Source organism: Armigeres subalbatus, chromosome 2 (assembly GCF_024139115.2).
Source record: "Armigeres subalbatus isolate Guangzhou_Male chromosome 2, GZ_Asu_2, whole genome shotgun sequence".
NCBI classification, from domain to species: Eukaryota; Metazoa; Arthropoda; class Insecta; order Diptera; family Culicidae; genus Armigeres; species Armigeres subalbatus.
Genome location: NC_085140.1, coordinates 354,986,053 through 355,001,869, shown reverse-complemented (window position 1 = coordinate 355,001,869; position 15,817 = coordinate 354,986,053). Strand labels below are relative to the sequence as shown.

General features: G+C 39.3%; 1 protein-coding gene across 15 annotated transcripts in view; it reads left to right on the top strand.

Annotated features, from left to right (window-relative positions):
- LOC134212939 (breast cancer anti-estrogen resistance protein 3 homolog) overlaps window positions 1-15,817 on the top strand; it is a 234,339-nt gene that overhangs the window by 207,968 nt on the left and 10,554 nt on the right. For all 15 annotated transcript variants that reach the window (XM_062691299.1, XM_062691308.1, XM_062691304.1 and 12 more), the window contains one exon: window positions 1,866-2,120. In XM_062691299.1, coding sequence (XP_062547283.1) covers window positions 1,866-2,120 — 255 coding nt within the window. The remainder of the gene's footprint in view (window positions 1-1,865; window positions 2,121-15,817) is intronic.

Here is a 15,817-nt window from a genome sequence, read left to right as displayed (position 1 = left end):
TTTTTACTATTCGTACAGCAGAGACTTTTACAATTTCATACATTTTGAATTCACCATTCATATCTTTTACTGATTGATGGGGTAAACATGAAACATAAATAAATACAGAGTGGCAATGCTAAAGTGATACACTTCAGACAATTCGTAAAACATGAACCGGTAAACATTTCTCTTAAGTTTTCCATGCAGATTTAATAAAGTTTCATTGTAACTTATTTAGATCAAGGCAATCGTTTTCGTGGTCAAATACGATAATATATTTGCTTTAGAGGAATATTCGAAACCGCAAGCTCACATTTTTCTATATTTCAACCCAATAAAACTCCTATTGTTTCGAAATACATACGAGATCTACTCTACGATTCAACTATTTACATATTAAATCAAGGTTCAAAAATGTGTCATGAAATCAAAAATACCGCAATTAGTACCACTTTAACATTGACATCCTAAAGCTTTTACTAAGGAACGATTTGTAAGTTCCTTGAATTACTAAAATATATTATTATTAAAGGAGGGTCTTAAAAAATATATCTCTAGTTGGAAAATGCTGTTTCGGTGACTTCCCTAGCAACACAATTCACGTTGATTTGGTTACAATAACTCATATATGACCTAATTTGGTCATATATGAGTATCATCAACTGATTTACAACATGTGTGTTACACGGGTTGGGCAGTGTTGCTAATGTTAATGTAAATTATTGCCAAATAACCTTAATGTCATGTCATTCCTTGACATTTTTGTAATTTCGCTATCATGTCCCACATTTTGTATTTTAAACAATTATCTGTAAGACCTTTGTGCATTACATATTCATCAAAACTAATTGTAAATAACTTTAAAAAGGCTATTAGCAAATAAACAATAGCAATCTCATGACTCGGTGACATTTTCCAACCCTGATTCTAATATAGCAGTAGACAAGATAATTAATTTGCAAGAAGTGTATTTGAGTTCTCATTGCTAATTTATTTATTTATTTCGAAGTGTAGAAAAATAATATATGTAGTTTAAAAACATAAACAAATTATCCTTCTACAATAAGCTGTTTATAAAATCAATGTGAGGTTTGGATCAATTGTTCTTATGTTGCCGACTCCCAACATGTAATCGAGTTTTGGGCACAATTTCTTGAACCGAACCGTTTTGCTACAAGCTCAAAACTCATGAACGATTCAAATCAATCGTGAGTTGGCGTTCATCGCATAGAACAATGGATACACTTGCGTGTGAAAACAATAAATTGCCTCAAAATTGATTTCCATCGCTTGAACGATGCGATTTTGCATGAGAAACTCAAGCATGATGCATTCATTCGCAAACGAGTTTGCTCGCGCGGGAGAGCTCGATGATTGAGATTTGTGAATGATTTTACCAACACTGCTTATTTAAGGTCAACTTTCCCAAGGCCCAACTATTTTTAAAATCGATAACAAAAACTGGAAAAGGTCTGCACGTGTGTCAAAAAAATATGGGTTCTCTGAGGAAGTTGATCTTAAGTAAATTAAATAATCGATTAAGCGAATAATGATGGGAAACGTCAATTGCTGACTACGCGGTTTAATCGTTTGCTTTATGAAATTACTCACCTAAATTCACTGGAGCATAACTACTAATACTACCTACAGTTTTTATTTACAAAAAAAAACTATTTTTATTTCCGGATATTAACCCGTAATCATTAAATCACCCTAAACGACTCTTATACAGACTCTTGTTTAATTCGTTCACGACCCTCAATCTAACGTTTCGCATCCTTTTTTTCCTCCCTTTTTCAACTCCATTCATGGCCGCCGGCCGACATTCAACTCAACACGAAAACACCTCTCGCACTTTTCCGCTTCCACCCGCCCACACACAGGAATCACCGGACGGTGGTGGCACTAGCGGTAACGAAGCGGTCGCCCTGAAAAAAGCCCTCGAATGGGAGCTGTCGCTGGATTCGAGAGATTTACGATCGCACGCCTGGTACCACGGACCGATTCCACGGCAGCGAGCCGAAGAGATTGTCCAGCGGGATGGGGACTTTCTGATACGGGATTGCGTCTCCCAGCCGGGCAACTACGTGCTGACCTGCAAGACCAAGGGTCCGACGCTGCACTTCGTTATCAATAAGGTAGGTAGGATGGAAATAATTTGGGACTATACGGAGGTTGCTTTCATATAGATACATATTACACTACAATAGATGAAAATTAATAATAATTTCATAGATTCAGTATAATAGATGGGTAATATGTTTACAAATAATTGATTTGTTTATATGAGATTATAAACAAATTGATACCATTATAAAAATCCCATCATCCAAATTTCCACCGGAAAGTATTCCAAATTTTCACGGGAAAACCTTCCGAATGTCAACAGGGGCTGTCCATAAACCACATAGGCCAAATTTGCACCTTGCCAAACCCCTATCACCCTTAGTAGACTTTAGAAGAATTTTCCGAACAAATCTTTCGCCATACAAATTTCTTGCGTTTAACTCATGCTGGGTATTTGCGCATAAAAGTTAACGCCTGGATGGTGGCAGCGGCGGGTAGGAAACTAGCCACTAGCCAAAACAATTTTAATCCAAGAAAGTTTCCGTTGGAATTCTAAATACTTTCCCGGGGAATTTTAGAAAATCCTGAGAAGTTTACAAAGAAGTTTCTGTGGAAATTCCAAAGATCTTTTTTTTAGTTTCCGGTTTGAATACCGAAAAGTTTCTCAAAAGATTTTGCTGCTCAAGACAATTTTTTTTTGGGTTACAATGTATGCAATGAAAAAGTGAACTAAATCGTTTCATGCGCATAATTACAGATTTTGCACGTCTAGGACGTGTTTGAACATCCCTATATAAGAACAATGCATTCTCTTCATTTCACAAATACTAATAAAGCAGTCTATCCCTCTATCCGAATTTATTTTTGTGTCTTCGACGAATTTCTGTGATCATGCTGTAGAGGGCTTGGAGATAAAAAAGTGAACAGAGGATCAATTCGAAATTACACTCTAACTTTAGTCTACTCAGTGACTGAATAAAATTATATTGCCGATCGTTACACTCACCAAAGCGCTCGTGAAGTGTTTTGATACCAGCCAGACGGTGGACCTCAGAATTTCGAGTCCTGGGAGGAGTGTTGCGGGTCATCCTCAGGAACTTCTTTTACACTCGTTGGAGCTTCAGATAATGAGTTTTAGCGCAGCTCTCCCAGACCGGCATGCCGTAGTCCAGCGGTTCTCAATCTTTCTCTTGAGAGGTAGACCTTCGAACTTTTGCATTAATTGAGGTACCCTTAATTTTTTTGGTGTAAATGCAAAGAGGCGTAATTCATAGGATCTATGAAGAATGGACCTGAAACTTAACATGATATATGCTGCCGTGAATCGCATATTTGTCCCATATGAATAGGAAACCCAGCAAAGATGGGACAGATATGCGATTCACGGCAGTATGGCTCTCCATAAAGTTGGCTGAAATTTTCATTATTCCGTGAAACTTTCCAATTCAAATTAAGCTTATATATAAAGACTTTTATGTCTACTAAAGGCTTATGAGCCTCTTAAAAGGATGATTCCGAGCCCCTTTCTATCGGCGGCTTTGTAGCTACTTAAAGAAGGTTTCTAAGCTTCTTGAAAAAATAATTCTTTCAAAGCTTCTAAATCTCATGAAAGTTGGCTTCCGCGCCTCTTGATAAGAGTCCTATGAGCCTCTTGAAGTAAGGCTTCCGAGCCTCTTTAATGGCGGATTTTGAGCCACTTCAATGGCGAGTTTCGAGCTTCTTAGTAGGAGGATTCCTAAAATATTGGAAGGACGCTTCTGAGCCACTTGAAAGTACGATTCCAAGCCTCTTGAAAGAAGAATTCCGAAGTTCTTGAGGGGAGGCTTCCCAGCTTCTCGAAAGAAGGCTTCCGAGCCTCTTAAGAAGAGTCTTCCGAGCCTCTTGAAAGGAGGCTTCCGGGCCTTTAAAAAAAGGCTTCCGAGCCCCTTAAAAGGGGTTTCCGGCCCCCCTGGAAGAAAGCTTCCGGGCCCCTTGAAAGGAGGCTTCCGAGTCTTTTGAAAGGAGGCTTCCGGGCCTCTTGAAAGAAGGCTTCCGGGCCTCTTGAAAGGAGGCTTCCGGGCCTCTTGAAAGAAGGCTTCCGGGCCTCTTGAAAGGAGGCTTCCGGTTCTCTTGAAAGAAGGCTTCCGGGTCTCTTGAAAGAAGGCTTCCGGTTCTCTTGAAAGGAGGCTTCCGAGCCTCTTGAAAGGAGGCTTCCAGGCATCTTGAAAGGAGGCTTCTGGCCTCTTGAAAGGAGGCTTCGGGCCTCTTGAAAGAAGGCTTCCAGGGCCTCTTGAAAGAAGGCTTCCAGGCCACTGGAAAGGAGGCTTCCAGGCCTCTTGAAAGGAGGCTTCCGGGCCTCTTGAAAGGAGGCTTCCCGGCGTCTTGAAAGGAGGCTACCAGGCCTCTTGAAAGGAAGCTTCCAGGCCTTTCGAAAGAGGGCTTCCGGGCCTCTTCAAAGGAAGCTTCCGGGCCTTTTGGAAGGAAGCTTCAGGGTTTCTTGAAAGGAGGCTTACGGGCCTCTTGAAAGGAGCCTCCTGAAAGGCGGCTTCCGGGCCTCTTCAAAGGAAGCTTCCGGGCCTCTTGAAAGGAGGCTTCCGGGCCTCTTGAAAGGAGCCTCTTGAAAGGAGGCTTTCGGGCCTCTTGAAAGGAGGCTTCCAGGCCTCTTGAAAGGAAGCTTCCGGGTCTCTTGAAAGGGAGCTTCCAGGCCACTTGAATACTGGCCTGCGGTGCTCTTGAAAGAAGGCTTCCGGGCCTCTTGAAAGGAGGCTTCCGGGCCTCTTGAAACGAGGCTTCGGGCCTCTTGAAAGGAGGCTTCCGGCCTCTTGAAAGGAGGCTTCCGGGCCTCTTGAAAGGAGGCTTCCGGGCCTCTTGAAAGGAGGCTTCCGGGCCTCTTGAAAGGAGGCTTCCGGGCCTCTTGAAAGGAGGCTTCCGGGCCTCTTGAAAGGAGGCTTCCGGGCCTCTTGAAAACCTGTTGCCAAAAAATAAGCTTGCTGCCTAGGGTCAAGCCAAGGTAATCGGTATCACTGGCCCATTCCACAGTATTGCCATTGAGGATAATTTGACAGTCCCCAGGCGGCAAATGCTAAGGGGATTTAGAGTGGGGGAAAATGATGACCTGTGTTGATACAAATTTTCCAGCTGGTGAGATACTCTGTCAGGACAACCAGGCCTCGCTGGAGTTTTGACTCTAGTGCTCTGATCACACTACCGTTGTAGACGATGGAGGTGTCATCTGCGATCAGAGACAGAATGCCGCCTTCTGGAGGTTCTGGCATGTCGGAGGTGAACAGATTGAAAAGCAGGTGCTCGAGGATACTGCCTTGGAAAACGCCTGCGACGATGGTCACAATGGAACTCACTCCGCTGATTGAGACCCGAAATGTCCTTGCCGGCAGGATTTTACAATTTTGGTCAGAACGAATTTGCACAGTCTGGAAGAGCGCGGATCTTATTGGAGAAATCACTATTCCTGAAGTCCACCATTCTGGCCTGGATATTTTTTGTTAAGCGATTGCAACGTGTCTTAAGAACAGGCAGTCCGGTACGCTGGTACTGCCTTCGCGTGACATTTCGTAAACGGATTAAATCTTTGGTGAGTGTATTAATGGTTATGGTATTCCATGTTGTAGTCAACGTATCTTTGGAACCAACCCCAATCGACTCGATGGTAGTTACGCCGGGACTGCCGATGCCGATTAACCGAGGTGCCTACTCCCGCCACCACCGGATAGTGATCCGAGCTGAGCTATCGGTTCACAATCGGCTGCGAGATGTGATCGTTCATGTTGGTTGTGTACAGGTCTAACGTTGCATGGACTCTGGACCGACTCAGTTGAGTGTGGCTCAGGATCGTGAAGCCTTCCTCCATGTTGTTGCTCCAGATGGTACCGTTTTGATTGACGCGACTGTTGCCCCAATCGTGATGCTTCACGTTCAGGTCACCGGCAATGATGTATTGACCTTGCCGCCGCGTAAGCTTGATGATGTCCCTCCGAAGGGCGACCGATGATCCATCGCCGGCTTTGGCTTGAGTTGGGCAGTACGCCGCGATGAGCGTGATTGTGCCGACAGAAGTGGTAACTTCAACATCGTTTTTCTTGATAACATCGAGCTGAAAGCTTGGCAGCAGGCGACAGTTAATGTTCGAAGTGCGATAGCCATACCACCTCTCTTGCACGGCAGGTCAAGTCACACGATGCGAAAGTCCGGGATGTTGACGTTCACCTTTCCCCGGTTTCAGGTGCATTTTGGTGATGAACCCTCTTTACTTCCTTCTCCTTAAGGAAATCCTTCAACTCGATCGTTTTGCTCTTGAGCGAGCAAGCGTTCCAGTTGCCCAGGCCCACGGAACAACGGAAAATTACCGTAATTTCCAACAAATGTCCATGATAAATTGTTTTGAATTTTTACGGAAAATAGTGTTAAGGCAAGCATTTTTGGCTTTTCGTCATAGTCTCGAAAACCAATGAAAAAGACACTTTTTTGGCAAACTCATTCGTTCTAAATCGTAAGCTAAGGAGAAACGTTCTGCTGTAGTGGAGTTCTAGCAAATTGACGTTGCTTTCGTTAGTTTTAGCCCCTACGACGATGGACGGAAATACCTGCCGTGTCCCTACTGCTGAACTTTCGCGAAGAAATTCCAATGAATTTCCCTAAGAATTTTTGTTTTGAATTTCTGCAAGGGAATCCTTTAGAGATTCCTCTGAATTCACGGGAAGAAAGCACTAACGAAAGTTAAAAGTATCTGTTTACATTGCACATTCCGCTGATCGAGGAATATTGTTTTTAGTGGAAACAAATATATTATTCTAAATCGAACTATTTACATGGTTAGGAAGAAGTACTTTATTTTAGGTACTTTTCACTTAAATCGGAGGTTTAGTGTGGGAACCCAAAATATAATATTTTTTCTTGAGATGAGTTAAACTTCATATGATGTTAAGCAAAAGATACTCAATTTGCATGGAAACTAATCAAAAGTTAGGTAAATTTAACTCACTTTCCAAAACATGGGATTTATTCTTTTTGAAATCTACAAAATATCACTTCGAATAACTTGGAACGATGAGAAAATTATCTTCATAATCACCAAACAAACTAACAAACGTCTTTCAATAGCCTTATAATAAATAGATACATAATGTTTAAATGACAATTGGAAATATTTCCTCAAGTTGAAAATCCATCTTGAAACATATGGGTTGCTGTAAGAAAGTATTGTTTTAATTATCATAATTATCGGAACAAAATGTATGTTGATAAAATTCGCTTTCGCCAACTGGGGGGGAATTGAAAGTGCCTATAACCATCGAAGCAGCAGTAATTGCTAGGGATGCCCGTCTCCATGATACTAAATATCATCAATACACGTCGGGTTGAATTGAGTTGTGATGGTTCGTTAAACAGCATCCTCCTCTTCCTCTCTACCAGTAAGCTGCATTAGAAACTAGTTTGTAAACTTTAAATTCTATGGAGTCAAAAAACAACAGATAAAAGAACAGAAAAAAGTCCAAGTGGAACTGTTTGCTACTTTCATGTTCCCCAGCTTTTTTTTCAGGTGCCAAGTGTCATTTTCTCGAGAACCGGATAAGAAAACGAAACAGCTGTAAGTGTCTTCACCGTTTCTCAATAGACTCTTACGTTGCACTTTACCCGGACTAAATCGTTGTAAATCTAAACTGTTTATGTCTCTTGCTTTTCTCCCACCACTTGTAATGCAGGAGTGCTTTGAAAAGTCACAAGGTACGAAAAAAAAGTGCGCTCTTAGAAATGGAAAATCGCTAAAAGCGCCTCCTTCACCCTTAGTCACATGTTTCATAGCAGTAACTAAAAAGACGTTTGCGCTCCTTAGAGCACAGCACGTTTCACCTCGCCATAGTTGTTGTCTCGATAGACTACCATGAATCGAAAGCTACCAACATTAACAGTCGCAAGGATGGATTTTGCAAACACAGAGTTCACATATTGAAAACCTTCCATGTAATCTAAGTAGGAAGGTAGTTGGTGATGCAGATGAGTTAGTGTAGCATGGGAAGACTTTGTCTTTTAAGCTTTTTTCGCTAGCTGCTCGTTCATTGCCGTTGAAAGTCCAGCCGGCAGGCTTGGGAACTGTTTTGCAGCTTAACCACTCGGGAAAGAAAAGTTTTTTTTACTATTTTAACTATTTTAGTTGAAACATCACCCACATTTTATGTATGGTGTTAGTACACAGAAAACAGATATGCAATGACTCGTCAATGACTGACCACAATCTAGACGTTAAAAATTGTTCATGAATTCATAGAAAGCAATTTATCTTGGCTCTGTTTTAAGAAAATATGCGAGCTAAGACGATTGGGAAGAACTCAATTCCAAGAATCTCATGAATGGATCAAATTAGTCTCGTTCGTGTTGAAACCCAATGTATGTATCAATGAATTTTTGCATTCGACTTAACGTTCACGTAATTATTATTCTGGATTACCTCCCTCATTTGCCTATATTCAGTAAAGAAACGCCAGAAGAGTAAAATTCTAAAACCAATCGAAAAAAGTCCAACCACCGGAAGAATTCGTCTGCTATCTGTGGACTGCGAAGAGTAAAACACTATAGAGCCGTCTGCGGTTAACCATGGTAACATAAGAGGAGAAAATGTTTTCCAAATTCTAAAGGGGTGATGTGATATCCTCCTAATTTATGAACAAAGACTTCTAGATTTGAAAAGTTTAACTTGGATAGTATTAGTAAATACGTTTCGTTGTATGTATAGTTTAGACTCAATATTATTTGCAACTACCCAATATTTTGCGCTCAACAATGCAATAATGGCGGCATGAGGGAACTCAGTTTGGTATACGTTTCTGACAAAATGCTATGGGTGTTTATCATTATCATCCAACAAAATAGCAAAGCATTCTTTTTTTATTGGCATTACACTCCCCACTGCTTAGTATTCATTAGGTACGTCAACATTTGTTAACTGCGAGGTTTCTAAGCCAAGTTACCATTCTTGCATTCGTATAGGCAAAACATACTTTTGCATATTAACGATAAAGACGGATCCATAAAAAAATGAAAAAAAAAAAACGATTCGTCAATAACATGCAAATGTTCCATAAAACGCTACCATAAATCCATAAAATAGCTTAGGAGATTCCATAAAGAATAATTTTTTAATCCATAACTATGCTAAAATTTAGTAATAAATACTTTACCATTGACATGGTAAAGAAAAACAATACAATACGTGGATTATCGAGGTACTCTTCCCGTCTTGAGCCACAAGTCCCTGGCCTCCTGCACCGCAAGGCAATATAGGTGCGGCCGAAATAGCGGCTCTAGTAACGAACAAAGAGTTACTCGCGGTGGCCAAATCCCTGGTAACGAACAAAGCTTCAGGGCCTGATGGAGTTCCGAACAGCGCTCACAAAGCAGCGATCATAGCGAACTTGTTCAGGCTAGCTATGCAAAGATGCCTTGATGAGTGTAGATTCCCCGAAAGATGGAAAAAGCAGAAATTGATGTTATTGCCGAAGGCCGAGAAAATGCCGGGCGACCCATCGGCGTATAGACCAATCTGTCTTATAGACACGACGGGAAAGTTGCTAGAGAGGATTATTCTCAACAGGCTGACCGCGTACTCAGAGGGTACGAATGGCCTGTCAAGCAATCAATTCGGTTTTCGCAATGGTAAGTCCACGTTGGACGCTATTAAGTTGGTGGCAAAGATCGCCAAGATATCTGCCTATCGTACAATATCACACGATGCGGCCTGCGTGATAACAAGCATGATACCAGTCGGGTTGGTCATCTGGGAAGACGAAGAGTGTTTCGAGCTACGTGGCACCAGAGGAGCCCGCGAAAGCATCAGGGTGACTTCGGTTGCCAGATGGCAGCACGAGTGGGATAACTCTTCTAAAGGTAGCTGGACCCACCGGCTGATACCTAACATATCGAGTTGGGTGGGGAGACCCCATAGGGAAGTTCACTTCCATCTGACACAATTCCCCGTCCCCGTCCCGTCTGCCCTGGCTGCCCAGGTGTTGATGAAACTGCAGAACACATACTGTTCGTATGTCCTCGTTTCGGCGTCGAAAGAAGAGCTACGCTAGACGTTTGCGGTCGGGACACAACCCCGGATACCCTTATCCAAAGGGTGTGCCACGCGGTGAAGAAGTGGGTCGCAGTTTCGACTGCAATCACTCAGATTGCCTGCAGCTTGCAGCTTGGTGCGCCGAGCAGCAGTCGGCAAGCATGACTAACTTGTGATTGGTTAGTTAGAGCGAAAACAGGCTGAGCGCGGGGAAGTAAATCAGGGGTTTGCACATGTCGAGGTAAGAGTGTGGCAGCGGGTGGCAACCGCAGTCGCCACCTCGAGACATGGCATAAGAGTGTGCGCATAGGTGTTAGTATGGATGGCACATGCCGAGGGAGGAGGGTCGTAACGTAGAACTGTTAGTACCTATCGATATCGACACTTCGAGGCATGGCAGAGGAGAGTAGGGAAAGAGGCCCCAAAACGCCCCAAAACGTCCCAACGACGGCACAGAAATCCATTTCCTGTTCTAGATAGAGAAAGATACAAAGTAGGAGAGTGAAACGGGCTGATATGGAACCCATGGCCTCCTGCGCATGTGGCGGAAACGGTAGCCATATATGACTACCAATCCCACTTTTATCTACACTTTTGTTTTTAATTTCCAAATAGCTGTTAAAGACGGCAACTTATAAATCCCACAGATCCCGAGATATTTAACAGAACTGGTTGTAATCCAAACTGAACAGTTTTCAGTACATTGCGTTCCATTCTCAAACAGCTGTGTAGAAGACGGCTACTTGTTTAGTATCACATATGCAGAGGTACCGTCGTCAGGAGTGAGAATGGTCACCGACCATTTTGGAGGTCGGATAACAAAATCATTCAAAAATTATCTTATAATTTAGATTTCTTGCTCTAAGATACATTAAATCTATTCCAAGCATTCTCATCAATAGCCTTCTGTCTACCTGTCTAGCGTACTGGTTTTGTGGGATCAACCCCCACCGAAGGAAGTGATTACCCTTGTATCTCGAAAAAAGGGGCTCTTTTGAACGAATTTCTCCTAATACTACACAAAAATAATAATAAATTTTTTAAAATATGTTTGGACTGAATCCACAATAGAACTCTTCGTCTCAGAATTTCTAACCCTTTTGAAGATAAGCCTTGCATAATCATGTGAATTTATGTATTCTAGAAAAATCTCGTAACCCCATTAAGAATAATACAGCTTGGAGCATGATCGAAAAAAAAATTCTGGAAATGCTTTTTTATTTGTTTGTTTTATATCCTGACCTGACCTAACTATTATTTTTTTTCTAAATAGATAAACTAAAATAGTAACAATAACAAACATTACTATAATATGCTGAACGCATATAAGGATTATTGAAAAAAAAAACTTGGAATATCAATTTAATTCCATTATACTGTATGTTGAGTTTTCCAATTGAATCTACGGATATTCCAAGAAGGAATCCGGTCTGAAAGTGTTTTTATATATATACAGGTAATCTTTGATATAACGTACCCCCGATATAACGTACACTCGATATAACGTCACTCGATATAGCGTACATTTTTCCCCGTTATAACGGACAGTTTGAAAAATAATTTTAATTTTGGTAGTTATTACAAAATAATTTACTAAATCGTTATGATCATTCATGTAGGGATGACATTATTGTATGGAGTCTAATTTTATCAGCTAGAGGCATTAATTACTGTTTTCCCCACTTTGCACTATCCTCAGAATTCTCCCGAGGTATTGGATGATATTGAGTTAATGAGGTTTTAGGCATGTCTAGTTGATATATGTCAAAGTCAGAATTGATGACGGGTTGTTTTCAGGTCTAAGTCAGCTAATGTCTAGAGGAAATTCCTGGAGAAGCTCCCAAAATAATTTCTGGTGAATTTTGTAGAGGAATTCCTTTAGGAAATTCTAAAAAAGTTCCAAAAAGAATCTCCGAAATAATGAATTAAAATATCTGATTTAATTCATGAAGGGATCAAAAGAAACTGAATAAATTTTCTAAACGAATTCGTAAAGTAATTTCTGGAAGAATATTTTAAAGAATGTCCAATGGTATTTTTGAAGGAACGAAGGAGTTTCCTGAATATATTTTCAAGCAATTCCTAAAGGTATTTAGGAAGGAACTCGAAATAGAATTTGCGAAGGAATTCCTAGATTTCTACAGGAATTCCTTCGGAAATTTCTTTAGGAACTCCGGCAATTCCCGGAGGGATTTCTTCAAAACATCATCCCGAAATTAATCCAGTAATTCCTTCGAAAATTCTTCCAGGAATTCTTTCGGAATTTCCCTTAGACATTAGGTCAATACTTTCACATCGTATTCTTTCTTTAATTTCTTTCAAGAAAATCCTAAAACCTCCGGACCCCCTTCGGAAACTCCTTGAGCAACACTTTTAGAAATCATTCCAGGAATTTCTCAAAAAATTCTAGAATAAAAGTGATGAGTGTTTCCGAGAAATTCTTGAAAATGTAGTCTAATGCGTTAATTGTTTGTGAATTTCGGATGAAACTCGTCTCTTAGGGTTTCCCAGTACTTTAGCAACTGCAGTAGAGCAGGACATGATTAGCCTCCACCACCCTATAAGACCGCATCCAACCACTCACCATAGCCCTCCAACACAACACTAAAAGGTCAGAAGTACCTTCGTTAAGTAGGCATTGAGGGGTGGCGTGATTGGGTCGATACTATGAGACGAGGTCACTAACTTGAAAAAGGAGGTCATGATCCTGGGATGCGGTCACTATTCCAAAGTATTTTAAAGCGAACGGATTTTACAAAGTTGGAATTTGAAGAGTAGAGAGAAAGTACTTGGGACAAGTAAAGGCGTTGAGGACAACTCCACGGTATTTACGTTGAAAACCCCAGCAAGAACCGCCGTAATTCCCTGGTTCCGTAGTCGGCCCAATCCGGCATTGTTTCCGCTGATAGTCGATCGCCTTTCTTATTGGTCGAGTTGTAAAGAAGCAAGAAGCGAGGAAGAACTCCAAGTCACCCGGCGATACGATCCTTTAGAAAAATCTACGGAAATTATTTTGGTAATTCTTTCGGATATTCCTTCAAAACTTCCTTTGGAGTTTCGTTCTGGAATTCCTTTACAAATTCCTTAGGGAAATTATTAAGGTTTTGAAAATTCGCTCAGGAAATTCTTCGGAAGTTGCTTTAGATTTTTTTTAGGAATTCATTTAAGAGTTCCTTGAGGAATTCCACCGGAAATCCCTATGAAGATTCTTTCGCAAATACCTTAGGAAATTTCTTCAGAAATTCCTGTTAGCGTCGAACTTAATTTCTAAATTAAAAAAACGTTAATAAAAATTTAAAAAAAACAGGATTTTCTAAAAGTCCTCCAGAATTTCGTTTAGAACTTTCTCCAGCAAATATTTCGGATCTTTCTGCAGGAAATTACTTTGCAACTTGCATTTTTCAGTTTCCAAAATTTCTTTAAACATTTCTCAGTAAATTTGTTTTTCGGTAATACCAGCGGAAAATGCTTCGGAGAATTCTTTTGATTTTTAGGCATTCCTTTGGGAAATAGTTTGGAAATGCCGTTTGGAATTTCTTGGCATATCCCTTTAGGAAATCTTTGACTTTTTCGTTGAAAATTCCATCAAAAATTCCTTCAAACATTTTGTTGAAAATTCCTTCAAGGAAGTATTAAAATTTCTGGAAGAATACATCCAACAAAATATCGGATAGAATTCAGGTATTTTGTATGATTTAATTGAAGAAAAGAATTCCTAAAGGAATCTCTGAAAAAAAATATCAAAGGAATTTCCGATGAAAAAATCATAAAATTCTCCAGACTTTTATTCAGGAACTTCTCTAGAAATTCCATCGGAAATTTCGAATAAAATTGATAAAAAATACCGGGATATCAGCTTTTTTTAGAATAATGTTGGCGTATATCTTCTATCTATATACATAAAAATGAATTTCTGTCTGTCTGAACCTTATAGACTCGAAAACTACTGACCCGATCGGCGTGAAAATTTGTATGCAGTGGTTTTTAGGGCCGGGGAAGGTTCTTAAGATGGTCCGAGGCCCCTCCCCGCTTTGGAAAGGGGGGCTTCCATACAAATGAAACTGAAATTTCTGCATAACTCGAGAACTAATCTGGGAATAGATCAATTTTTGGCGAAACAAAGTTCGTCGGGTCTGCTAGTAATTAAATATTTTTGAAAATATTCAATTTGGCGAGTCACGTGCCCCACCGTGCCCTAGTTTAAATCCACTTAAAATCGCGGATACTCAATAAATAAAAAAAAGATGCAACGAAAAGCAAGCCTTGTGTTTCCAGTGCCTCTTATACTTGTGACAGATATATGATGCGGAAATCACTGTACAGCATAAAATCATATATCTGTCACCCAGAATCACGGTGGTATTACCCAAGCAATGATGATTCTACGCTGATACGTACCCTGCTCTGCGCCCGTTGTATACAACGTTACAGGTACAGCGAAAAGCAAATTTGAATGCAAGCAATGCTAGTAACGCATACAATGGCGCCATCGGGTTGCGGTCACTACCAATTATTGACGTTAAAAGATAATAAGAAAATGTTTTTTTTTTCTTGTTGGAATATGAAAGCGACCAATGAACGTTTACGTCGGCGATATATTTGTATATTCCATTTTTATTCAAACTACTTATTTTACAAATTTATATCACTAAATTTACTAAATGATTTGTTCAGTAGGCATATAGTAGGCATATTATAAAAATATTGTAATTGTTTGTCCTGGTTATACTTGATGGCCTTAAGTCATTTTCTTTTGCCATTATCAGCTTTTTAAATTCTGAGTTAAAAACAAGTTTGGAACGCTGATCTTTTTTCTTAGTTTGTTGTAATTATTTATTATAAAAAGGAAACGTCAATATATTTTCTATTTATATCTGAACTAATTATTTCCGAACAATTAAATGAATATTTCATCACATACAAGAACACTTCGACTAAAATAAACAATTAACAATAAACAATTAGAAAATTCCCATAAGAAAATAGGAAATTACGAATAAAGAAATCAGGGTATGAACAATAAATAAACATAAAATTTCCACAAATAATGCGGAATTTCCATAAACAATTAAAAATGTCCACGAAAAAAAAAATAGCACTTTTTAAAGCAAAAATAGCAATTATTAAAGAAGAATTTTCCATAAAAAAATTAAATGTTCCACGGAAAAAATACAAAATTTCAAATAAATCAATATTAGCAATAAAAAAATTACAATATTTCCACAAAATAAATACTTTTTTCCCATAACAAAATAACAATTTTCCACGAAATGATCAATAAAAAGCAATAAAAAAAAATAAGAAAATTTCCATAAAGAAATATAAAAAAGCAATCAAACTGTGCTTTTTTTCCATAGATGACCCCTTCTTTAAAAGCGTTTAAAATTCATGTAAAATTTCATCAGATTTATTGCTTTCTTGTATTTTTTAATGGAAATTTTCTTATTTTTTTATTGCTCTTTATTGATTATTTTGTGGAAAATTTTTATTTTTTTATGGAAAAACTATATTCATTTTGTGGAAAATTTTGTAATTGTTTATTTGCTAATATTGATTTATTTATGGAAATTTTGTATTTTTTCGTGGAACATTTTTATTTCTTTATGGAAAATTCTTCTTTTATAATTGCTATTTTTGCTTTTTAAAAAGTGCTTATTTATTTTTGTTTTGTGGAAAATTCTTAATAGTTTATGAAATTTTGTTTTATTTGTGGAAATT